Raw genomic sequence first — 25,199 nt, forward strand, 5'->3', positions numbered from 1 at the left:
AAGGCAGAAAGTCTCAGATTATTTATTTTCTGGGCAGGGACTAAATTCAATTCAGTGATTAGTTTTTTACATTTAAGTTGTAAGGGATTTAAGGGTTTGGTACTATCAACCATGAAGGTGCAGATTTCAGCATGGAGTGTTCTCCTGGACAGGAAATTGACTTTGGGAGAGTTAATTATTAGATTCGGTCAGGCATTAAAATAAACCATCCTTCGGTTAAGTCTTTCATATCTCTGTGGGACTTGAACTTAATCTTGAATGCCCTAATGCAGTGGTTTCCAAACTTTTTTGACTCACGGCACCCTAGAATATCAGAATTTTTTTCACGGCACCCCTAGGCCAAAAATTTCTTATTGAGAAATTTAGAAAGAAATATTACATTAAGTAGATCGCGTTTATATGTCATCCTTACGGTCAGTTGTGTGGTGAGGGACAAGATTTGCTTCTGTTTGGCCACATATTTTATGACTGGTAGCCACCAGCACTGGTTTTGCATATTATATTGACCATGAATAATTTGAATTGGTCCTGGACCTTCAACCCAGGGCACCCCTGCAAGTGTCCCGAGGCTCCCCAAGGAGCCACAGCACACAGTTTGGGAACCTCTGCCCTAATGGCATTATCTTTTGAGCCTCTGCAGGAGGTTTTTGACTTTTTTCTCAATATTTTGCCAGACAATATAATGATGAGGACCAATCCAGGCTTTGTACCTAAAGTGATGTTTTCATTCCATGTAAATCAAGAAACCTATTTGACCATCCTTCTATCCTCAAACTAAGAATGAGGACAAAGAGAAATTGCATACATTCAGTTATGTAAGAGCCAATTTATTACGAGTCAAAACTATCCGGAAGACCGAACACCTCTTTATTCTCTATGTGGGAGTAAGCAAGTACTAGTACGTGAGTACACCTGGCCAATAAAGCTGAAAGCTGATTCTGATTCTGAAGAAAATGTATTTTGCCAGCTAAACAGACTATCTCCAGAATGAATTTTCTTCATCTATAGGAAGATCATAAAGCATACTAGACAAGAGCGTTGGCATCTTTGTGGGTGCGAAATCTCAGTAATGGATCCTTGCTGAGTGGGTATTCATACGTTCACTAGTCATTATCATTAGATGTTTCAGTTGCCCATGAGTAGTTCTTCTAGGGGCAACCAAATAAAAAGGTTTTTAGTAACATGAACAAATACCATGAAGTCTCTGAATAGACATTATAGCTCTCCCTATTTATTGCTTGGTATGTTCCATAATACGGCTGCAGTAGAGTATTGAAAAAGTGCACTTAACGGGGTTTACCGCACAGGGGCCTTCCTTCAGATATGGTTGGAGGTGTCATTGCTGCTGCTTACATAGATTAATAACATGGTAATTCACCATCAGAAGCTTGCGGCACCTATGGATACGTGCAAGCCGCCCATCGCGGAGGCCAGGAAATCTCTGTGCAATGATGGCGATCCCTGGCCTCTTCCCTCCCCCTAAACAGATTAGACGCGCCTCCGTCTTTACAAAAGTAGGGCCTAGTTCAGATCTGATAATAGATGTAGTTATAAGTAAATTGGAGATAATACATCATATAGCACTATGGGTTGAACTCGATGGACAATTTGTCTTTTTTCAACCTCGAAAATTATGTGCTAAATTTAGCACATCTACGATCAGTTTCTCAGACTTGCGGAGGGGCGCTCAGCACATGGCTAGTCCAACCCGCATATCTGGCTCTGCATATGCATACCCCAACCCCCCCCCCCTTTCCTGCATGGGCATCGCACTCAGGGAGTTACCCCCCCGGGTCACATCCGCCACAGCCTGCCCCCACAATGGTCTGGACACACCTGCGTTGTTCTGACCACGTCCCACCAACGGCATCCTAACGCCGTTGGCACACCCCCTCCTGCCATGCGACCGCCTCTTCCTGATTGACAGAGGCGGTCGCATTTAGCATCTCACTGGGCTCCTGCGAGCGCACTCCGCAAAGAAATTCAGACTGTGATCGCTGCAGCGATCCAGTCTGTATTACCCCCCCTAGCCTGTCACTGCTTCCAAACTGCATCAGACAGTCAGTCACTGACATTCTGATGCCGTTCCGGCCTCCGTGTGTCGCAGGACTCATTTGCGTAAAGTACTGAACATCGGTACTTGCTTATACGGTGTGCACCTTCAACCACATCTGAATCAGGCCCAGGGTAACTTAAAGTAATTGAATAGCTCCAGGCAGAGCTGCAGCCATGCTGTAAGTCCTGCAGATAATAGAATCTGTACCTTAATATTGAACTGATACCAGGATAAGTTGCAGACAACGTATTGTGCACCCTAAATCTACTGACAGAGGATGATTCAATTCTGTGCCAAGTACACAAATGTGCACATTGCTAACTTTTACAGTAGACCAACATTGCAGATTTTCCTGTGCCTGTTTATGGGCAGTGGAGGAAAACGTGTGATGTTTAGGTCTGTAAGTTTCCGTAGAAATGGCCCAAATGCCAGCAACTAGTGGCTATTGTTGACAAATGAATTGCTCCCCAGAGAGAGCAGGTATATTAAACGTGATACGTGAGCATGCTGTAGGCAATGCTCATGCAGAGTTCCTGGCCCACTAATATTTATTCTGTAAATCCCAGTTATGTGAATGCAGGGTTTGATATATGTGCACTACCAAAGTTCTTTATGCTTCACAGCCTTTGTTCCCATTTTGTGTGCTACTGTATGTGTTGAGGTGTTCATGAGTAGTGCAAGTGTCCCTAACCTATATATTTATTTCTTTAATTCCTAGAAGTGGCCACTAAGAAGCCACCTCGGCAGTATTACGTGGAGACTTTGGGAGATCTCACTGAAAAGGTTTGGGTGACTGCAAAGGCCGTTGTTCCATTCAAAGGGGTTTATCAGTTTGAAAGATTGCCAGATCCACGGCAGCCTCAAAAGATAGGGGAAGGTTCCAGCAAACGTAAGGTAAGTGACTGTATAGAAGACAGATTTTTACATACACGGAAATTATCTATGACTGCATGACTGCTTCTAGATTGTTGCTCCATTTGGGCGTGAGTAGCCACGGGACACATTTTAGCTTGCTTCCTCCAGAGGTTTCATGCTGAAATGTGCGATAAGTCTGTACTTTGGACACCCAAATGTGAGTTTGGATGGCCAAAGCAGTACTTTACACAGGTTTAACCGCTTTACGCGTTTGCTCGGTACTTCTGCGTGTGCACATGCGTGCCCTAGGTGGGGAACATCCCCCACCAGTGTCCATGGCAGCTAGCAGGTACTTAAATATTGAGAAAAATATAAAAAACAGAAACTAATACAGCCTCTCTGCAAACAATGAAATGTGAGTAAAACATAAGTAGCACTAGGTGAAAAGTCGTCCCACATTAAGAACCATAGAGCATCCGAACAGTAAAGCAATTACTCGAAGGCGCCATTCAGGCCCAGGGTGAAAACGGGTTCTGTAATTGGTCAATATTCTAACAAAGGTATATCTCCACAGAAAGTCTTCAAGGTCCACCCGAGTGCCCAACACCAAACCAGCCCACTCTTAATACAGACCCAGGTTAATGCAATAAGTAAGTGCCAGGACAGTTACAGTGGGAATAACATATGCAGCAGTCACATGTCTAGGACAAAGACACCACCCAAATCCTGTATGGCACACCTGGATCCCTAAAATCTAAAAAGATACACTCTGCTACATATTAACTCCTCCCAAACGCAACACTGTATTCATTTAGAAGAAAAAAGGTGATAGGAGCTTTACTATATATGACCATATTGAGCATTTAGAAGCAAAGCTTAGCTGATCCTAGTTACTTATTTAAATTGCCATAAGACAAGGGTCTCTCCAGAAATATAGAACACAAATATCTGGATACAATAATGCTCTGCAGACTAACCAAGAAAGGTTTATGCTGCCTCACCTTTTAGATTGTAAGCTCGCAAGAGCAGGGACTTCTTTCCTCATGTGCCTTTCCTTGTCTTACTTACACAATCTTATACTCCATACTCCCTTTGATGGCACCTAACCCCTGGTTTTCTATACCTGTCCTATATTGTCTTGAACTGTAAGTGCGGTTTTCTTGTTTGCTCATTTGATTATGTACTGTGTAATGGGCGCTGCGGATCCCTTGTGGCGCCATATAAATAAAGGATAATAATAATAATCGGGCCATTGGGGAAACACTTACCTTGCCCGTTGGGGTTCTAACCATCAAGATGCTACAGTCTGTATTCTGACCGCAGGCATCCTGTCCGCTGGCATATCATCCCCATCCCCGTAAGTGACAGTACAGACTCCAAGTGAGATCCCAAACAGAATCACCAAGACAGGATACTTATATCTGATACTTGAGCTGGAGAGCAAGGAGACTTGGATACTACTCCCTGCCTGTCCTTGCCACGCCCCCTAAAGACATTTTTATTAAGTAGTCCAATTAATCATAATTTTACTCTCTCCTAGGCTTATTTGTTTCCTTTCTGATTCATATATTCTTATAATAATAGCTGACAGTTATTTCCAGTTTCTCTTCTGCAGGTCCTATGCTGACACTTGCTTGTTCTAATGTCCACCCAGCAGTCAAAATAATTATCGTAGTTCCCTTTTGCAACTATAAACTGCAGCATTCCAGCTGTATCGAATGTCACTCTTCTCGTCACACTTGATGATATTGTCCAAAAATTCATGGAGTATGTATCAAATTGGCTGGTAAGCTCCCTTTTAGAGAGTAAAGTTACACATTGAAGTGGTGAAATCGTCTTTTCTCTGACATCCTAGTGGATGCTGGGTACTCCGTAAGGACCATGGGGAATAGACGGGCTCCGCAGGAGACTGGGCACTCTTAAAGAAAGATTAGGTACTACATCTGGTGTGCACTGGCTCCTCCCTCTATGCCCCTCCTCCGTTAGAATCTGTGCCCGGCCAGAGCTGGATGCATTTAGTGGGCTCTCCTGAGTTCACTAAAAAAGAAAGTATTTGTTAGGTTTTTTATTTTCAGTGAGATCTGCTGGCAACAGACTCACTGCTACGAGGGACTGAGGGGAGAGAAGCAAACCTACCTGCTTGCAGCTAGCTTGTGCTTCTAAGGCTACTGGACACCATTAGCTCCAGAGGGATCGAACACAGGGCCCGACCTCGATCGTCCGTCCCCCTTGCAGAGCCAGAAGACTGAAGATTCCAGGAGAAAATCGGCGGCTGAAGACTCCGGTCTTCAATAAGGCAGCGCACAGTACTGCAGCTGTGCGCCATTGCTCCCACAGCACACCACACAACACGCTCCGGTCACTGGTGGGTGCAGGGCGCTGGGGGGGGGGGGCGCCCTGGGCTGCAATATGTATACCTTAGTTGGCAAAATGCACATAATAAAGTTATAAACTGTATATGTGCCTAATCCCCCGCCATAAATATTATTAAAAAAAGCGGGAGAAGCCCGCCGCTGAAGGGGCGGGGCTATCTTCCTCAGCACAGCCAGCGCCATTTTCTCTTCACAGCTCCACTGGAAGGACGCTCCCCAGGCTCTCCCCTGCAGTATACACTACGGAAAGGGTAAAAAAGAGAGGGGGGTGGCACATAAATTTAGGCGCAAAAGGTTATATAAGCAGCTATTGGGGGGAAAATTCACTTTGTATTAGTGTAAATCCCTGTGTTATATAGCGCTCTGGTGTGTGCTGGCATACTCTCTCTCTGTCTCCCCAAAGGACTTTGTGGGGTCCTGTCCTCAGTCAGAGCATTCCCTGTGTGTGTCTGCGGTGTGTCGGTACGGCTGTGTCGACATGTTTGATGAGGACGCTTACGTGGAGGCGGAGCAGGAGCCGATAAGTGTGATGTCGCCCCCTGCGGGGCCGACACCAGAGTGGATGGATATGTGGAAGGTATTAACCGACAGTGTCAACTCCTTGCATAAAAGGTTCGATGACGTAACGGCTTTGGGACAGCCGGCATCTCAGCCCGTGCCTGCCCAAGCATCTCAGAGGCCATCAGGGGCTCAAAAACGCCCGCTACCTCAGATGGCAGACACAGATGTCGACACGGAGTCTGACTCCAGTGTCGACGAGGATGAGACAAATGTACAATCCACAAGGGCCATCCGATGCATGATTACGGCAATGAAAAATGTGTTGCACATTTCTGACATTAACCCGGTTACCACTAAAAAGGGTATTATGTTTGGGGAGAAAAAGCAGCCAGTGACTTTTCCCCCATCTGATGAGTTAAATGAATTGTGTGAAGAAGCGTGGTGTTCCCCAGATAAGAAATTAGTGATTTCTAAACGGTTACTAATGGCGTACCCTTTCCTGCCAACGGACAGATTGCGTTGGAATACATCCCCTAGGGTGGACAAGGCGCTCACACGCTTATCAAAAAAGGTGGCACTGCCGTCTCAGGATACGGCCGCTTTAAAGGAGCCTGCAGATAGAAAGCAGGAGGCTATCCTGAAGTCTGTGTATACACACTCAGGTACTATACTGAGACCTGCTATTGCTTCAGCATGGATGTGTAGTGCTGCAGCAGCATGGTCTGATTCCCTGTCAGATAACATTGATTCCCTTGACAGGGATACTATTTTGCTAACCATAGAGCATATTAAAGACGTAGTCTTCTATATGAGGGATGCACAAAGGGACATTTGCCGGCTGGCATCTAGAATTAATGCAATGTACATTGCTGCCAGGAGAGTATTATGGACTCGGCAGTGGACAGGTGATGCTGATTCTAAAAGGCACATGGAAGTTTTGCCTTATAAGGGTGAGGAATTGTTTGGGGACGGTCTCTCGGACCTCGTATCCACAGCAACAGCTGGGAAGTCGACTTTTTTACCTCAGGTTCCCTCACAGCCTAAGAAAGCACCGTATTATCAAGTACAGTCCTTTCGGCCCCAGAAAGGCAAGCCGGTCAGAGGCGCGTCCTTTCTGCCCAGTGGCAGGGGTAGAGGGAAAAAGCTGCACCAGGCAGCCAGTTCCCAGGAACAAAAATCCTCCCCTGCTTCCACTAAGTCCACCGCATGACGCTGGGGCTCCACAGGTGGAGCCAGGTGCGGTGGGGGCCCGTCTCCGGAACTTCAGCGACCAGTGGGTTCGCTCACAGGTGGATCTCTGGGTTCTACAAGTGGTATCTCAGGGATACAAGCTGGAGTTCGAGACGTCTTCCCCTCGCCGTTACCTCAAATCAGCCTTGCCAGCTACTCCCAAGGAAAGGGAGGTAGTACTGGCGGCAATTCACAAGCTGTACCTCCAGCAGGTGATAATCAAAGTTCCCCTCCTTCAACAGGGAGGGGGTTACTATTCCACAATGTTTGTGGTACCGAAACCAGACGGTTCGGTAAGACCTATTCTAAATTTGAAATCCTTGAACACTTATATAAGGAAGTTCAAGTTCAAAATGGAATCGCTCAGGGCGGTTATTGCAAGCCTGGAAGAGGGGGATTTTATGGTGTCACTGGACATCAAGGATGCTTACCTACATGTCCCCATTTACCCACCTCACCAGGAGTACCTCCGGTTTGTGGTACGGGACTGCCATTACCAATTCCAGTCGTTGCCGTTTGGTCTGTCCACGGCACCGAGGGTATTTACCAAGGTAATGGCCGAAATGATGATACTCCTTCGAAAGAAGGGAGTTATAATTATCCCGTACTTGGACGATCTCCTGATAAAGGCAAGCTCCAAGGAGCAGTTGTTGGTCGGAGTAGCACTATATCAGGAAGTGCTACAACAGCACGGCTGGATTCTGACCTGATGACCACGGATGCAAGCCTCCGAGGTTGGGGGGCAGTCACTCAGGGAAGAAACTTCCAAGGACAATGGTCGAGTCAGGAGACTTCCCTACACATAAATATTCTGGAACTAAGGGCCATTTACAATGCCCTAAGTCAAGCAGAACCCCTGCTTCAAAACCAGCCGGTGCTGATTCAGTCAGACAACATCACGGCGGTCGCCCATGTAAACCGACAGGGCAGCACAAGAAGCAGGATGGCGATGGCAGAAGCCACAAGGATTCTCCGATGGGCGGAGAATCACGTGATAGCACTGTCAGCAGTGTTCATTCCGGGAGTGGACAATTGGGAAGCAGACTTCCTCAGCAGGCACGACCTCCACCCGGGAGAGTGGGGACTTCATCCAGAAGTCTTCCAGCTGATTGTAAATCGTTGGGAAAGGCCACAGGTGGACATGATGGCGTCCCGCCTCAACAAAAAGCTAAAAAGATATTGCGCCAGGTCAAGGGACCCTCAGGCGATAGCTGTGGACGCTCTAGTGACACCGTGGGTGTACCAGTCGGTTTATGTGTTCCCTCCTTCCTCTCATACCAAAGGTACTGAAGATAATAAGAAAGAGAGGAGTAAGAACTATACTCATCGTTCCGGATTGGCCAAGAAGAACTTGGTACCCGGAACTACAAGAAATGATCTCAGAGGACCCTTGGCCTCTGCTGCTCCGACAGGACCTGCTACAGCAGGGGCCCTGTCTGTTCCAAGACTTACCGCGGCTGCGTTTGACGGCATGGCGGTTGAACGCCGGATCCTAATGGAAAAGGGCATTCGGGTTGAAGTCATTCCTACGCTGATAAAAGCTAGGAAGGATGTGACAGCAAAACATTATCACCGCATATGGCGAAAATATGTTGCTTGGTGTGAGGCCATGAAGGCCCCAACAGAGGAATTTAAGCTGGGTCGATTTCTGCACTTCCTACAGTCAGGAGTGACTATGGGCCTAAAATTGGGATCCATTAAAGTCCAGATTTCGGCCCTGTCTATTTTCTTTCAAAAAGAACTGGCTTCACTGCCTGAAGTTCAGACGTTTGTTAAGGGAGTGCTGCATATTCAGCCCCCTTTTGTGTTTCCAGTGGCACCCTGGGATCTCAACGTAGTGTTGGATTTCCTAAAATCACATTGGTTTGAGCCACTTCAGACCGTGGAGTTGAAGTATCTCACGTGGAAAGTGGTCATGCTTTTGGCCTTGGCTTCGGCTAGGCGTGTGTCAGAATTGGCTGCTTTGTCATGTAAAAGCCCTTATCTGATCTTCCATATGGACAGGGCAGAATTGAGGACTCGTCCCCAATTTCTCCCAAAGGTGGTATCAGCGTTTCATTTGAACCAACCTATTGTGGTGCCTGCGGCTACTCGGGACTTGGAGGATTCCAAGTTGCTGGACGTAGTCCGGGCCCTGAAAATCTATGTTTCCAGGACGGCTAGAGTCAGAAAAACTGACTCGCTGTTTATCCTGCATGCACCCAACAAGCTGGGTGCTCCTGCTTCTAAGCAGACTATTGCTCGCTGGATCTGTAGCACGATTCAACTTGCACATTCTGCGGCTGGACTGCCGCATCCTAAATCAGTAAAAGCCCATTCCACAAGGAAGGTGGGCTCTTCTTGGGCGGCTGCCCGAGGGGTCTCGGCTTTACAACTTTGCCGAGCTGCTACTTGGTTGGGATCAAACACTTTTGCAAAATTCTACAAGTTTGATACCCTGGCTGAGGAGGACCTTGAGTTTGCTCATTCGGTGCTGCAGAGTCATCCGCACTCTCCCGCCCGTTTGGGAGCTTTGGTATAATCCCCATGGTCCTTACGGAGTACCCAGCATCAGCTAGGACGTCAGAGAAAATAAGAATTTACTCACCGGTAATTCTATTTCTCGTAGTCCGTAGTGGATGCTGGGAGCCCGTCCCAAGTGCGGACTTTCTGCAATACTTGTATATAGTTATTGCTTAACTATAGGGTTATTGTTCTGAGCCATCTGTTGAATGAGGCTCAGTTGTTGTTCATACTGTTAACTGGGTATAGTTATCACAAGTTGTACGGTGTGATTGGTGTGGCTGGTATGAGTCTTACCCTGGATTCCAAATCCTTTCCTAGTAATGTCAGCTCTTCCGGGCACAGTTTCCCTAACTGAGGTCTGGAGGAGGGGCATAGAGGGAGGAGCCAGTGCACACCAGATGTAGTACCTAATCTTTCTTTAAGAGTGCCCAGTCTCCTGCGGAGCCCGTCTATTCCCCATGGTCCTTACGGAGTACCCAGCATCCACTACGGACTACGAGAAATAGAATTACCGGTGAGTAAATTCTTATTTTTATAATGGCGGAGGATTTAATGTATAGTAGGTGGACTCACGAGTCATAAGCCTGTTTATCATTTCTGGGAACTTTAATGGAAAAAGTAGTCTATGCACTTATTTAGTAGTATAACCCTATATAGCTACTGTCCGGCATTAATCATGTAGGTGCGATGTCTACATGTGGTTTAACCTGTAATTCTTTTGCTGTTTTCACTGGAAGAAAATATGTAAATATAATAAATATGTAACACTAAATTTACAATCTTCCATTTAACAAGAATGTCTGTCTCTTATTTATAGATTCCATCAAAACTCCTATCGCTATGGCAGTCCAGCATTGCTCATGCCCAAGACTGCCTTACCAAGACAGACTATGGTGATTTTATGGAACTTGAACGACACAGAGATGAACAAGTAGGATATTGTGGCAAGGCGTTCAATGGCATCGTGAACAATGTATTGAATGGTCGTGTAAAGCAGTCTCTGCACAGCTCTGTCCTACTACAGCCTTGCACTAAAACAGACTCTTGGAAGAAAAAGCAAGGCATAAGCCGTAAGTCTATAAATAAGGATGCTGCCAAGGCCAAACATTTATGTGAAGACTCAGCTGTTGCATCTATAACACCAGCATCACCTGAAAGCTGGGGCAGTGAAACTGCTGATGAAAAGAGTACAGTGCCACCATATGAGACTGAGAGAGGTTATGCCAGGCATAAGGATTGTTCCAATGCAGTTTTTGATGACTTGTCCAGCATTTCCTCCGAGGAGGGTCAGAGTAGTGATCAGGCTGTGGAGCCAGGTCAGAGTTCAGTTGGGACAAAATCTCAAAGTGACTGTGACACAGATGAATCGGAAACAAGTTTCATAAAATCAGATGTGTCTTTTAAAGCAGACAGTCTAAAAAATGAGCCTGTGTCCCTTAGTCCGTGTCCAAAGCAAAGGGAAAGCACTGAAGAAGCCACAGGAAAAGGTAAAAACATGAAGCATGAAAGGAATATCTCAGTACCCAGCCCTGTAAATTCTAATGAGAAGCCTGCCAGATCCAAAGAGTCCTTGGATTGCAGCAACTACACAAGATCATCCAGTAAGAATATGTATCCTCCGGACAGTCCAGGTGCGCATATTGGTGAGTGTCCTCTAAGCCATAGAGACCCTTCATCAGATACCGCAATTGAATCTTCAGAATCAGATTCTTCTGGTATTTCTCAAAATACTTTGGAAGGCAATGCTAACACTAAAGTTTATGCTTCTACAGCTGATCTAAACGTACCTCTAAATGTTGTGGCAGGGAGAATCTCGTCACATAATACCAAACATGAAAATTGCAGTATGGACTCTAAATCCTCTACTGTGTCTCCTACGCATTCTCCCAGTAAGACCGATCTTGGGCAAACTATGTGCTCTGAGTCGTGTGATGCTTCTTGCGATTCCACAGAGATGGAGACTGAGAACCATGTCATGTCTGGACTGAAAGAGCTATCTAGCAGGTCAGAGAACGAAGACTGTTCTGATAGTACTTCCTCTAAATCATCCACACCTTTAATTTTCCCAACTGCTCCTGGTCAGAGCAGAATACCCATGGAACCAGATTATAAATTCAGCAGCCTGTTAATGATGTTAAAAGATATGCACGATACAAAAACAAAGGAAAAGCAAATTATGACTGGGCAAAATACATCTTTCTTATCTGGCTCACAGGAAGTCCTACCTGAAAACAAGTCACATGTGGTTTCTTTACCAACTAATGACGTGAAGACAGAGTCTAAGGCTGATGGTGGTGCCATATCTGAGGGTCTTTCATTAACTCAGACCCCTGCTCTTCAATCCATTATCTCAACAGGTAGTGTGACTGATACCATAAAAAATGTTACTCCTAAAGCACCTCTCCCAGTTAAAAGATTTACAAAGCCCTGTATTCTGCAGAAGAGGCGATCCAAGACAGTGGAAAACAACATAATTACAAGTAACATTATTAATTCTACACCCAGAGAGCATTTATCTTCAGATAGCATGAGTAAATCTCTGTTTGGAAGGACATCTTGTTGGATAGAGCAGGAGTCTTCTTCCCACAGTAAATTGTCTTCTCAAAAAGATACACTACCAAAGGATAATGTAGAAGCTTTAGCAAGTAAACCCTCTGCAGAGTCAGCAATTGATAGTCCCGATGGAAGTATAACACGACCTTACCAAAGCCGCACAAGTGACGTGAATACCGGCCCCAAGGAAGACACCGCACTAGACTCTGAACTGAGCAGTGTGTGCCCAGCGTGGGATGAGTCTGATGACACTAATTGTGTTGCACCAAAAAAGCGTTGGCAAAGGTTTATCCAGACTAGTCAAGAGAGCCACAAAAATAGCTTATCTCCCAAGGCTTGGACCCTTCCAACAGCTGATCTGGGTGACAGGAATGAGAGAGCCTCAGAAGTGCCTGAGCAACAGGATCATGAGACAACATGTGCAGTACCAGAACTTTCTGATGCTGCAGCACAGTCTGACCCACTACGGCGAGGTATGAATTGACCATTTGTGAGAATCCGTGTCTCTCTTGTTTTTTTGGTCTGAAGCAGTGGTTCCCAACCTCTGTCCTCAAGTACCCCCAACAGTTCATGTTTTCCAGGTCATCTAGCAGTTGAACCGGTATATTCCTTATTCCCTGACACATTTTAAAATTACCCACAGGTGGAGCAAATTATTTCACTTGCATTCCTGTGAGGAGACCTGGAAAACATGAACTGTTAGGGGTAATTGAGGACCGAGGTTGGAAACCACTGGTCTAAAGCATATTTTATAGTATCTATTGATACACTTTGTACCATCCCTGGTCTGTTGTGGATTTCTAGGACACAACTGTTTGTGCACATTAAGGCCTCCTTTACATTACCGTGTGTTTATTTCTTGTTTCATTTTAAGCACTTTGCGTACCAGTGTTGTGCTCCAATGAAAGCTGGTTTCGTGTCTTTTATGTCTACTTAAAAACAAAACCACAGAGGCGTCAAAATATTCTGTTCATTTATGCTTTCTTCATTTTTTACCTCAGGGCAGGGAAAACCCATGGATGTATTTTATGTTCCACCTCTACTGGCAAAATCAATGTCCGTATAGAAATCACAAAGTGGATTTACAGATGTATCTGGCATGTTTGCATTGAACATTCTTGTATTTGCATATGCGGGTGAAGGGGCCTAACAGCGATATTGGCATGCTTGCACGCAATCTAAGGTCAGATAGGGCAGGTAGGCGGAATGGCAGCTTTGTAAAGTTGTGCCTACATACACACACACACATACACATATATATATATATATATATATATATATATATATTATTATATATATATATATATATATATATATATATATATATATATATATATATATATATATATATATATATATATATATATACTGGTTTTAGATGGATCTTAAGCAACAGGGACAGGGCTTACTTTAGTATGCAGTTCCACTGTTGTGACAGATTAACCATTTTGTTGTCATTGTTTATCTACATTAATTCCTGCATTTTATCATTTCTAATATGTGACCTGGTGCAGATGACCTCAAACTCACCCTGTATTTATTTCTGTGTGGGATTTTTTTGGAATGTCTGTTTCTAGCACAGGCTTCCTCATACTGATTGTAACTGTCCTTGTAATAAATCTGCTAGACCTAAGAGGTGTAGTTTTCCCACATTACAAAAGGAGCTGTTTTTCCATGGACATCTTGGTGAGCATTACATGTTCATTGACTGCATAGTTTTTCCTGGATTAGTGGGAGAGAAAGAAAACTTGGTCAGGGTAGAAACTGTTGGTTACGTGGACAAATACATGAAAGTACATTGCCTTTATACGCTGAGTGGTTGTCTAAACTTTTCTGCTCACCTGTCTATTCTGCCTATTACAGTACTGATTTGCTGTGTGGGACTGTCAGGCAGTTGTACATCTAGTGAGCGAGCAGGCTCTCGCTTCTGGATCCAAGCACCTGGTTCTTCATCCGGCTGGCGCATTACCGACTTGGGACAATAGCAGGTTGGGGAGTATGTCAAGGGTGGTACACCTGTCAAACCATAATGCAGGTGTCCTAAGAGGAGTTCAGAGAGTACAGAAACCGCCTATGATTATTATTGCGTTTGCTGAGAGATTAGTGTAGGGTATGGTCTTATTACTTTTATTTGTTGCTGATTGCTGGCAGTGGCTGTTTGTTGGGCCTCTGTGTTGGCTGGTTGCTGGCCCTCTGTGTTGGCGGTGGCTGGTTGCTGGCCCTCTGTGTTGGCGGTGGCTGGTTGCTGGCCCTTTGTGTTGGCGGTGGCTGGTTGCTGGCCCTCTGCGTTGGCGGTGGCTGGTTGCTGGCCCTCTGCGTTGGCGGTGGCTGGTTGCTGGCCCTCTGCGTTGGCGGTGGCTGGTTGCTGGCCCTCTGCGTTGGCAGTGGCTGGCCCTCTGCGTTGGCGGTGGCTGGTTGCTGGCCCTCTGCGGTGGCTGGTTGCTGGCCCTCTGCGGTGGCTGGTTGCTGGCCCCCTGCGGTGGCTGGTTGCTGGCCCTCTGCGGTGGCTGGTTGCTGGCCCTCTGCGGTGGCGGTGGCTGGCCCTCTGCGGTGGCTGGTTGCTGGCCCTCTGCGGTGGCTGGCCCTCGCTGGTGGCGGAGGCTGCTTTCTGGTAATTATCACACTACATGCAGCATATTGTTGGGTACTGCTGATGATTACTGGTTGTTCAGGAGTGTGTTGGTTGTGGCCATAATTGCCAGGCTCTCATAACATTATTTGTGAAATAGACGTAAAAGAAAACTAGTATGAGCAGCCTTTTGTTGGAGGTAGGGACCACATTTTAGCTCCCTTTAACCTAGCAAGTTGCATACTACATTAGTTTCATACAGTACATGCAGTTATATTAGTACATGATGCATAAAAATACATATTTGTCATAAGGAGGAAATTGGAGAAAGAAATACCGCAAGAGATCAAGAAAAAGAGTAAATCATTCTGCAGATGAGCATGGAACATCCAGCATGCCAAAGAAAAGGAACTGTAAGCAACCTGTTGGTTCTTCACAGGTAAGCAGGTTCATATAGGCTTGTTTACACTTGATCCTTATTATGCAGCAAGACTGTAAATCTCATTCTTTGTTTCTCAAGTATATTGTGGGGGCACGCATGCATGTATGGTACAGGCCCTGCTTCCTGGAGTTTGGGACTATTTCAAGACATGGGAAGAGGGATACTTGTGGGGGGAGTAGTTCTGTTTTTCTGTAGCAGCCCATTAATTGTAGTACAGGTTTCCCTGTAAACTTTTAATTAAGACAATGTGTTCATTTATATTCCATAATTTTTCTGAAAAAAAACAACAAAAACATTTGCCGTTTTCTCTGAATTTGCTTGGTCATGTCTAGAAGTGCTTGCTTGGCAATTTTTCTTGCTTCATTCTCTCAATCAGCTAAATTCATACTACCTAGGCTTATAAACCGCACTAGCACCTTGTTATATATAAGTCACATTTTGCTGCCCGGTCATTGGCACTGAGTGGTAGGAAAACCACCTATAAAGCATGCTCACAACATTATCAAGTAAATATTAAATGTGAGCATGAAGTCTCTGTCAATTTTTCTGTAGAAAAGCCTGTAACTGTACCTTTCTAAGTAATGTGTTTTGGGACATGTTGTCTACTGGTATGTGATGCATTTCAACACTTATTCCAGCAGCCTGTATCCACCGAAGTGAAAGCTAAGTTGGGCCCCTCTGCTATTATATCTGGGAGTGAACCTGCGGATGATCTCACAGTGACTTCACTCTCTGTAAGCGACGCAGATGTTTGCTCCGATGTTGACAAGAAATCCTCAGGGCCAGCTGCCATGGACATCTCCAAGAATGTAGAGAGCACGACTGCCCCCCTGCATTCAAATTCCTCCGAAAATCCGGATTTCGACACTGGATCTCCTGGGACAAAACCAGGTAAAAAGCAGCATTTAATACAGTGACTGTTAGCAGTCTTTGGCCATGCTCATAAATACTTGTGTCCAGGTATTATGGTGGAGGCATGTCAGTGTGTTTTCAGTGTTCCTACTTGTAAAAGATCCACATCCACCTATTACTAGAGGGAGGTGTGGAAATCATACACTGATCAGGTAGCCGAGAGCTGCAGTAATACAGTATGTAAATATTTACTGTGCCCAGTGTTATTGATGCAATCATGCATCCATATTACTGTATGTCTAAAATCCCTAACTTACTAAGCTTCTCTTTATTGAGGTAATAGAAAGAGGAGTTAATTGTTTTGTTTTTGTTTTTCATTTTAATTGTGTTGAAATCAACTTTATTTCTCTTACGTCCTAGAGGATGCTGGGGACTCCGTAAGGACCAAGGGTTATAGACGGGCTCCGCAGGAGACATGGGCACGATAAAGAAACTTTAGAATGGGTGTGCACTGGGTCCTCCCTCTATGCCCCTCCTCCAGACCTCAGTTAGTTCCTGTGCCCAGAGGAGACTGGGTGCATTACAGGTAGCTCTCCTGAGTTTCTCTGAAAAAAAATTTTTGTTAGGTTTTTTTATTTTCAGGGAGCCTGCTGGCAACAGGCTCCCTGCATCGTGGGACTGAGGAGAGAGAAGCAGACCTACTTAAGTGATAGGCTCTGCTTCTTAGGCTACTGGACACCATTAGCTCCAGAGGGAGTCGGAACGCAGGTCTCCCCTCGCTGTTCGTCCCAGAGCCGCGCCGCCGTCCTCCTCACAGAGCCGGAAGAAAGAAGCCGGGTGAGTATAAGAAGAAAGAAGACTTCAAAGGCGTCAGAAGACTTCAGATCTTCTCTGAGGTAACACGCAGCGCCATTGCTCCCACACACAACACACACTGCAGGCACGGATGGGTGCAGGGTGCAGGGGGGGGTGCCCTGGGCAGCAATATTACACCTCTAGGACTGGCTAGTACATATATAGGCTGCGGAGGCAGTATATATTAAAATCCCCCGCCAGTATTACAAAACTGAGCGTGACGAAGCCCGCCGCTGGGGGGGCGGAGCTTGATCCCACAGCACTAACCAGCGCCATTTTCTCCACAGAGCACTGCAGAGAAGCTGGCTCCCCGGACTCTCCCCTGCTGAACACGGTGACACAGGGCAGAAAAGAGGGGGGGGGGGCATTTGTAAGGCGCAGTGAGTGTATTATATACAGATAATTATATATAAAAGCGCTATTTATCTGGGAATTTTGTTTCCAGTGTGAGTTGGCGCTGGGTGTGTGCTGGCATACTCTCTCTCTGTCTCTCCAAAGGGCCTTATTGGGGAACTGTCTCCATATAAATCTATCCCTGTGTGTGGGGGAGTGTCGGTACGAGTGTGTCGGCATGTCTGAAGCGGAAGGCTCATCTAAGGAGGAGGTGGAGCAGATGGTTGTAGTGTCTCCGTCGGCAACGCCGACACCTGATTGGTTGGACATGTGGAATGTTTTAAATGCAAATGTGACTTTATTACATAAAAGGATGGACAAAGCAGAGTCCAGGGAAAAAGCAGGGAGTCAATCCATGGCTTTAGCTGTGTCACAGGGTCCCAAAAACGTCCTCTATCCCAAATAGCAGACACTGATACCGACACGGATTCTGACTCCAGTATCGACTACGATGATGCAAGGTTACACCCAAGGGTGGCCAAAAGTATTCATTATATGATTATTGCAATAAAAGATGTTTTGCATATCACAGATGACCCCTCTGTCCCTGACAAGAGGGTGCACATGTTTAAGGAAAAGAAACCTGAGGTAACCTTTCCCCCATCTCATGAGCTAAACGAGTTATTTGAAAAAGCTTGGGAAACTCTGGATAAAAAACTGCAGATTCCCAAGAGGATTCTTATGGCGTATCCTTTTCCTGCACGGGACAGGGTACGGTGGGAATCCTCGCGCGCTTGTCCAAGAAGGTGGCGCTACCGTCTCCAGACACGGCAGCCCTCAAGGATCCTGCTGATTGCAGACAGGAAACTACCTTAAAATCTATTTATACACATACGGGTGCTTTACTCAGGCCGGCAATAGCATTGGCATGGGTATGTAGCGCAGTTGCAGCTTGGACAGATACCTTGTCAGCTGACATTGATACCCTAGATAGGGATACCATTTTATTGACGCAGTCTTATATATGAGAGACGCTCAGAGAGACGTTGGGCCTCTAAGTTCGAGAGCCAACGCCATGGCGATTTCTGCTAGGCGAGCCCTGTGGACCCGCCAATGGACAGGTGATGCCGACTCAAAGAGGCATATGGAGGTTTTACCTTACAAGGGTGGGGTTTTATTTGGGGAAGGTCTCGCGGACCTGGTTTCCACAGCTACCGCGGGTAAATCTACTTTTTTGCCTTTTGTGCCCCCACAACAAAAGAAAACTCCACAATATCAGATGCAGTCCTTTCGGTCGCATAAGTCCAGAAGAGGTCGGGGCTCATTCTTCCTCGCCAGACGTAAGGGTAGAGGTAAAAGAACACCTGCGACGGCTAGTTCCCAGGAGCAGATGTCCTCCCCGGCTTCCACTAAATCCACCGCATGACGCTGGGGCTCCACTGAGGGAGTCCGCACCGGTGGGGGCACGTCTTCGACTCTTCAGCCAGGTCTGGTTTCTGTCAGACGTGGATCTTCGGGCGCTGTAAATTGTGTCCCAAGGCTACAAACTGGAATTCGAAGAGGTGCCTCCTCGCCGATTTTTCAAGTCGGCCTTGCCAGCAACTCCCCCAGAGAGGGAAATAGTGTTAGCTGCACTTCAAAAGCTGTGTCAACATCAAGTGATTTTCTCTGACGTCCTAGTGGATGCTGGGAACTCCGTAAGGACCATGGGGGATAGCGGCTCCGCAGGAGACTGGGCACAACTAAAGAAAGCTTTAGGACTACCTGGTGTGCACTGGCTCCTCCCCCTATGACCCTCCTCCAAGTTAGATTTTTGTGCCCGGCCGAGATGGGTGCAATCTAGGAGGCTCTCCTGAGCTTCTTAGAAAAAAGTTAGTTTTAGGTTTTTTATTTTCAGTGAGACCTGCTGGCAACAGGCTCACTGCATCAAGGGACTAAGGGGAGAAGAAGCGAACCTGCCTGCTTGCAGCCAGCTTGGGCTCCTTAGGCTACTGGACACCATTAGCTCCAGAGGGATCGAACACAGGCCCAGCCTCGGAGTCCGGTCCCAGAGCCGCGCCGCCGGCCCCCTTACAGAGCCAGAAGCAAGAAGAGGTCCGGAAAATCGGCGGCCGAAGACATCAGTCTTCATCAAGGTAGCGCACAGCACTGCAGCTGTGCGCCATTGCTCCTCATGCACACCTCACACTGCGGTCACTGATGGGTGCAGGGCGCTGGGGGGGGGGCGCCCTGAGCAGCAATATTAACACCTTGGCTGGCAAAAATACATCACATATAACCCCCAGGGCTATATGGATGTACATTAACCCCTGCCAGAATCCATAAAAATGCGGGAGAAAAGTCAGCGGAAAAGGGGCGGAGCTATCTCCCTCAGCACACTGGCGCCATTTTTCCCTCACAGCTCCGTTGGAGGGAAGCTCCCTGGCTCTCCCCTGCAGTAACTACACTACAGAAAGGGTTAAAAAAGAGAGGGGGGGGCAAAAATTAGGCGCAGTATACAATATATGCAGCTATAAGGGAAAACACTTTTTTATAGGTGCTATCCCTGTGATATATAGCGCCCTGGTGTGTGCTGGCATACTCTCCCTCTGTCTCCCCAAAGGGCTTTGTGGGGTCCTGTCCTCTATCAGAGCATTCCCTGTGTGTGGGTTGTGTGTCGGTACGGCTGTGTCGACATGTATGTGGAGGATAATGAGGTGGAGGCGGAGCGAATGCCTGTAAATATGTTGTCACCCCCTGCGGGGTCGACACCGGTGTGGTTGAATTTATGGAAGGATTACGTGAAAGTGTCAACTCCTTACATAAAAGGTCGACGACACAGAACAGCCGGCTACTCAGCTTGTGCCTGTTCCAGCGTCTCAAATGTCATGGGGGGCTCTAAAAACGCCCGCTACCTCAGATAGCAGACACAGATGTCGACACGGAGGCCGACTCCAAAGTCGACGACGATGAGGCTAGTGTACCCTCCAAATAGGTCCACCCGTTACATGACTGAGGCAATTAAAAATGTATTACACATTTATGATTATACCCCAGATACCACATAAAAAGGGTATTGTGTTTGGTGAGAGAAAACTATTAGTAGTTTTTCCTGCATCTGAGAAATTAAATGAGATGTGTGAGGAAGCGTGGTCTTCTCCCGATAAGAAATTGATAATTTCAAAACGGTTATTGGCAGCGTACCCTTTCCCGCCAGAGGATAGGTCACGCGGTGAAACACCCCATAGGGTAGATACAGCGTTTACACGCTTATCAGAAAAGGTGGCACTACCGTCTCCGGATACGGCCGTCCTGAAGGAACCTGCTGATAGAAAGCAGGAGGTTACCCTATAAGATATAGTCACACACTAGGGCATTATATTGCGACCAGCCGTTGCTTCGGCATGGATGTGCAGTGCTCCCGCTGTATGGTCAGATTCCCTGTCGGAAAATAACTATGGATAGGAACAATATTTTGCTGACAATAGAGCATATAAAAGACGTGGTCTTATACATGCGTGATGCACAGAGGGATAATTGCAGACTGGCATCAAAAATAAGCGCTAGGTCCATTGCCGCCAGACGGGGGTTATGGACGCGGCAATGGTCAGGCGATGCCGACTCGAATCGGCACATGGAAGTTTGCCCTATAAGGGGGTAAAACTGTTTGGGGATGGTCTGTCAGACCTCGTTTCCACAGCTACTGCTGGGAAATCGACTTTTTTGCCACAGGTTACCCCACAACAATAGAAAGCACCGTATCATCAAGTACAGTCCTTTCGGCCCCAGAAAAGCAAGAGGGCTAGAGGCTCATCCTTTCTGCCGAGAGGCAAAGGTAGAGGAAAAAAGCAACAGCTAGTTCCCAAGAGCAGAAGTCCTCCCCTGCGTCCGGTAAGCCCACAGCATGACGCTGGGGCTGCTTAGGCGGACCCGGGTACGGTGGGGGCCCGTCTCAGAAATTTCAGCGCCCAGTGGGCTCTCTCACATGGATCCCTGGGTCCTTCAGGTAGTTTCTCAGGGGTACAGGCTGGAGTTCGAGATGTTCGCCCCCCCGCCGTTTCATAAAATCTGCCTTACCGGCACCTCCCTCTGCCAGGGAGGCGGTGTTGGTGACTATTCAACACTATAATCACAACAAGTGATTGTCAAGGTGCCCCTCCTTCAGCAAGGAAGGGGTTACTATACCACAATGGTCGTGGTACCAAAACAGAACGGTTCGGTGAGACCCATCTTAAAATTAAAATGCTTGAATTTTTTATATCAGAAGATTCATGTTCAAGATGGAATCGCTCAGGGCGGTTATTACGAGCCTGGACGAGGGGGATTACAGGGTCTCCCTGGACATCAAGGATGCGTACCTGCATGTCCCCATTTACCCTCCTCACCAGGAGTACCTCAGATGTGTGGTACAGGACTGTCACTATCAGTTCCAGATGCTGCCGTTGGAGTTGCCCACGGCTCCGAAGGTCTTTACCAAGGTAATGATCGAAATGATACTCCTTCGCAAGAAGGAAGTTTTTATTATCCCGTATTTGGACGATCTCCTGATAAAGGCGAGGTCCAAAGAACAGTTGGTAATAGGGGTAGCACTCTCTCGGGAAGTGCTACAACAGCACGGCTGGATTCTCAATTTTCCAAAGTCACAGCTGGTCCCGACGACATGTCTTCTGTTCCTGGGAATAATTCTGGACACAGACCAGAAAAGAGTGTTTCTTCCAGTGGAAAAAGCCGAGGAGTGGTCATCTCTAGTCAGAGACATCCTGAAACCAGGACAAGTGTCGGCACATCAATGCACACGAGTCCTGGGAAAAATGGTAGCTTCGTACGAAGCATAATTCCATTCGGAAGGTTCCACGCAAGGACGTTCCAGTGGGGCCTGTGGGACAAATGGTCCGGGTCCCATCTACAAGCAAGGCCCCTGCTTCAGAACCAGCCGGTACTGATCCAATCAGACAACATCACGGCGGTCGCCCATGTAAACAAACAGGGCGGCACAAGAAGCAGGATGGCGATGGCAGAAGCCACAAGGATTCTCCGATGGGCGACCTACACCCGGGAGAATGGGGACTTCATCCAGAAGTTTTCCAAATGCGGAAAAACCGTTGGGTATGACCACGGGTGGACATGATGGCGTCCCGCCTCAAGAAAAAGTTGAAAAGATATTGCGCCAGGTCAAGGGACCCTCAGGCGATCGCGGGGGACGCTCTAGTGACACCGTAGGTGTACCAGTCGGTTTATGTGTTTCCTCCTCTGCCTCTCATTCCCAAGGTACTGAGAATCATATGAAAGCGAGGAGTGGAAACTATACTCGTGGTTCCGGATTGGCCACGAAGAGCTGGATACCCGGAACTTTAAGAGATGCTTGCAGAGGACCCTTGGCCTCTGCCGCTCGGACAAGACCTGCTGCAGCAGGGATCCTGTCTGTTCCAAGACTTACCGCGGCTACGTTGGACGGCATGGCGGTTGAACACCGGATCCTAATGGGCATTCCGGAGGAAGTCATCCCTACCCTGCTCAAAGCCAGGAAGGATGTCACCGCAAAACGTTATCACCGCATTGGGCGAAAATATGTTGCGTGGTGTGAGGCCAAGAAGGCCCCGACGAAGGAATGTCAACTGGGTCGATTCCTACAATTCCTGCAAGCAGGAGTGACGTTGGGCCTCAAATTGGGGTCCATCAAGGTCCAGATTTCGGCTCTGTCGATTTTCTTCCAGAAAGAACGGGCTTCACTGCCTGTAGTTCAGACTTTTGTCAAAGGAGTTCTGCATATTCAGCCTCCTTTTGTGCCCAGTGGCACCTTGGGATCTCAATGTAGTTTTGGAATTCCTGAAATCACATTGGTTCGAACCACTTAAGACTGTGGATTTAGAATATCTCACGTGGAAAGTGGTCATGCTGTTGGCCCTGGCTTCGGCCAGGTGAGTTTCAGAATTGGCGGCTTTGTCTTGTAAAAGCCCTTATCTGATTTTCCATATGGATAGGGCAGAATTGAGGACTCGTCCTCAGTTTCTCCCTAAGGTGGTCTCAGTTTTTCACTTGAACCAACCTATTGTGGTGCCTGCGGCTACTAGGGACTTGGAGGATTCCAAGTTGCTGGACGTAGTCAGGGCCCTGAAAATTTACGTTTCCAGGACGGCTGGAGTCAGAAAGTCTGACTCGCTGGTTATCCTGTATGCACCCGACAAGCTGGGTGCTCCTGCTTCTAAGCAGTCTATTGCGCGCTGGATGTGTAGCACTATTCAGCTGGCGCATTCTGCGGTGGGATTACCGCAGCTTAAATCTGTTAAAGCCCATCCCACGAGGAAGGTGGGCTCATCTTGGGCGGCTGCCTGAGGGGTCTCGGCTTTACAACTTTGCCGAGCTGTTACTTGGTCAGGGGCAAAACACGTTTGCAAAATTCTACAAATTGGATACCCTGGCTGAGGAGGACCTGGAGTTCTCTCATTCGGTGCTGCAGAGTCATCCGCACTCTCCCGCCCGTTTGGGAGCTTTGGTATAATCCCCATGGTCCTTACGGAGTTCCCAGCATCCACTAGGACGTCAGAGAAAATAAGAATTTACTTACCGATAATTCTATTTCTCGTAGTCCGTAGTGGATGCTGGGCGCCCATCCCAAGTGCGGATTGTCTGCAATACTTGTACATAGTTATTGTTAACTAAAACGGGTTATTGTTGTGAGCCATCTATTCAGAGGCTCCTCTATTATCATGCTGTTAACTGGGTTTCATATCACAAGTTGTACGGTGTGATTGGTGTGGCTGGTATGAGTCTTACCCGGGATTCAAAATCCTTCCTTATTGTGTACGCTCGTCCGGGCACAGTATCCTAACTGAGGCTTGGAGGAGGGTCATAGGGGGAGGAGCCAGTGCACACCAGGTAGTCCTAAAGCTTTCTTTAGTTGTGCCCAGTCTCCTGCGGAGCCGCTATCCCCCATGGTCCTTACGGAGTTCCCAGCATCCACTACGGACTACGAGAAATAGAATTATCGGTAAGTAAATTCTTATTATCAAGGTTCCCCTAGTCCTACTGGGGAAAAAGAGTACTATTCAACCCTCTACGTGGTCCCGAAACCGGATGGCTCGGTCAGACCCATTTTAAATCTAAAATCCCTAAACCTGTACTTGAAAAAGTTCAAATTCAAGATGGAATCGCTCCGGGCAGTGATCTCCAGCCTGGAAGGGGGGGATTTTATGGTGTCACTAGACATAAAGGATGCATACCTTCATGTCCCCATATATCCTCCTCATCAGGAGTACCTGAGATTCGCTGTACAGGACTGTCATTACCAGTTTCAGACGTTGCCATTTGGGCTTTCCACGGCCCCGAGGATTTTCACCAAGGTGATGGCGGAGATGATGGTGCTCCTGCGCAGGCAATGAGTCACAATTATCCCATACTTGGACGATCTCCTGATAAAATCGAGATATCAATTGCTGAAAAGCGTGTCGCTCTCCCTGAGAGTGCTACAACAGCACGGTTGGATTCTAAATCTGCCAAAGTCTCAATTGATTCCAACGACTCGTCTATCATTCCTAGGCATGATTCTGGACACGGAACAGCAGAGGGTTTTTCTCCCAATGGAAAAAGCCCAGGACCTCCAGAACATGGTCAGAGACCTGCTAAAACCAATAAGAGTGTGTGTTCATCAATGCACTCGAGTTCTGGAAAAAATGTTGGCAGCCTACAAGGCCATCTCCTTCGGCAGGTTCCATGCGAGGACATTTCAGTGGGACCTTCTGGACAAGTGGTCCGGGTCCCATCTACAAATACATCAGAAGATAAGCCTGTCCCCCAGGGCCAAGGTGTCTCTCCTGTGGTGGCTGCAGAGTGCTAACCTTCTAGAGGGTCGCAGGTTCGGCATTCAAGACTGGGTTCTGATAACCACGGACGCGAGCCCCTGAGGATGGGGAGCACTCACACAAGGAAGGATTTTTCAGGGACTATGGTCAAGCCAGGAGGCTTGTCTACACATCAACGTACTGGAATTGAGGGCCATATACAACGGCCTACGACAAGCGCAGAATTTTCTTCGCGACCTACCGGTTCTGATTCAATCAGACAACGTCACAGCCGTGGCTCATGTAAACCGCCAAGGCG

At 47.2% G+C, this 25,199-nt stretch overlaps 1 protein-coding gene across 5 annotated transcripts in view; it reads left to right on the forward strand.

Annotated features, from left to right (window-relative positions):
- Positions 1 to 25,199, forward strand: part of NSD1 (nuclear receptor binding SET domain protein 1) — a 212,124-nt gene that overhangs the window by 92,213 nt on the left and 94,712 nt on the right. For 4 of the 5 annotated variants that reach the window (XM_063927954.1, XM_063927952.1, XM_063927956.1 and 1 more), the window contains exons 4-7: positions 2,775 to 2,950; positions 10,337 to 12,545; positions 14,956 to 15,080; positions 15,722 to 15,974. In XM_063927954.1, coding sequence (XP_063784024.1) covers positions 2,775 to 2,950; positions 10,337 to 12,545; positions 14,956 to 15,080; positions 15,722 to 15,974 — 2,763 coding nt within the window. The remainder of the gene's footprint in view (positions 1 to 2,774; positions 2,951 to 10,336; positions 12,546 to 14,955; positions 15,081 to 15,721; positions 15,975 to 25,199) is intronic. The other variant, XM_063927955.1, reaches the window with a different exon arrangement.

This window comes from Pseudophryne corroboree, chromosome 6 (genome assembly GCF_028390025.1).
Source record: "Pseudophryne corroboree isolate aPseCor3 chromosome 6, aPseCor3.hap2, whole genome shotgun sequence".
Classification (NCBI taxonomy): Eukaryota; Metazoa; Chordata; class Amphibia; order Anura; family Myobatrachidae; genus Pseudophryne; species Pseudophryne corroboree.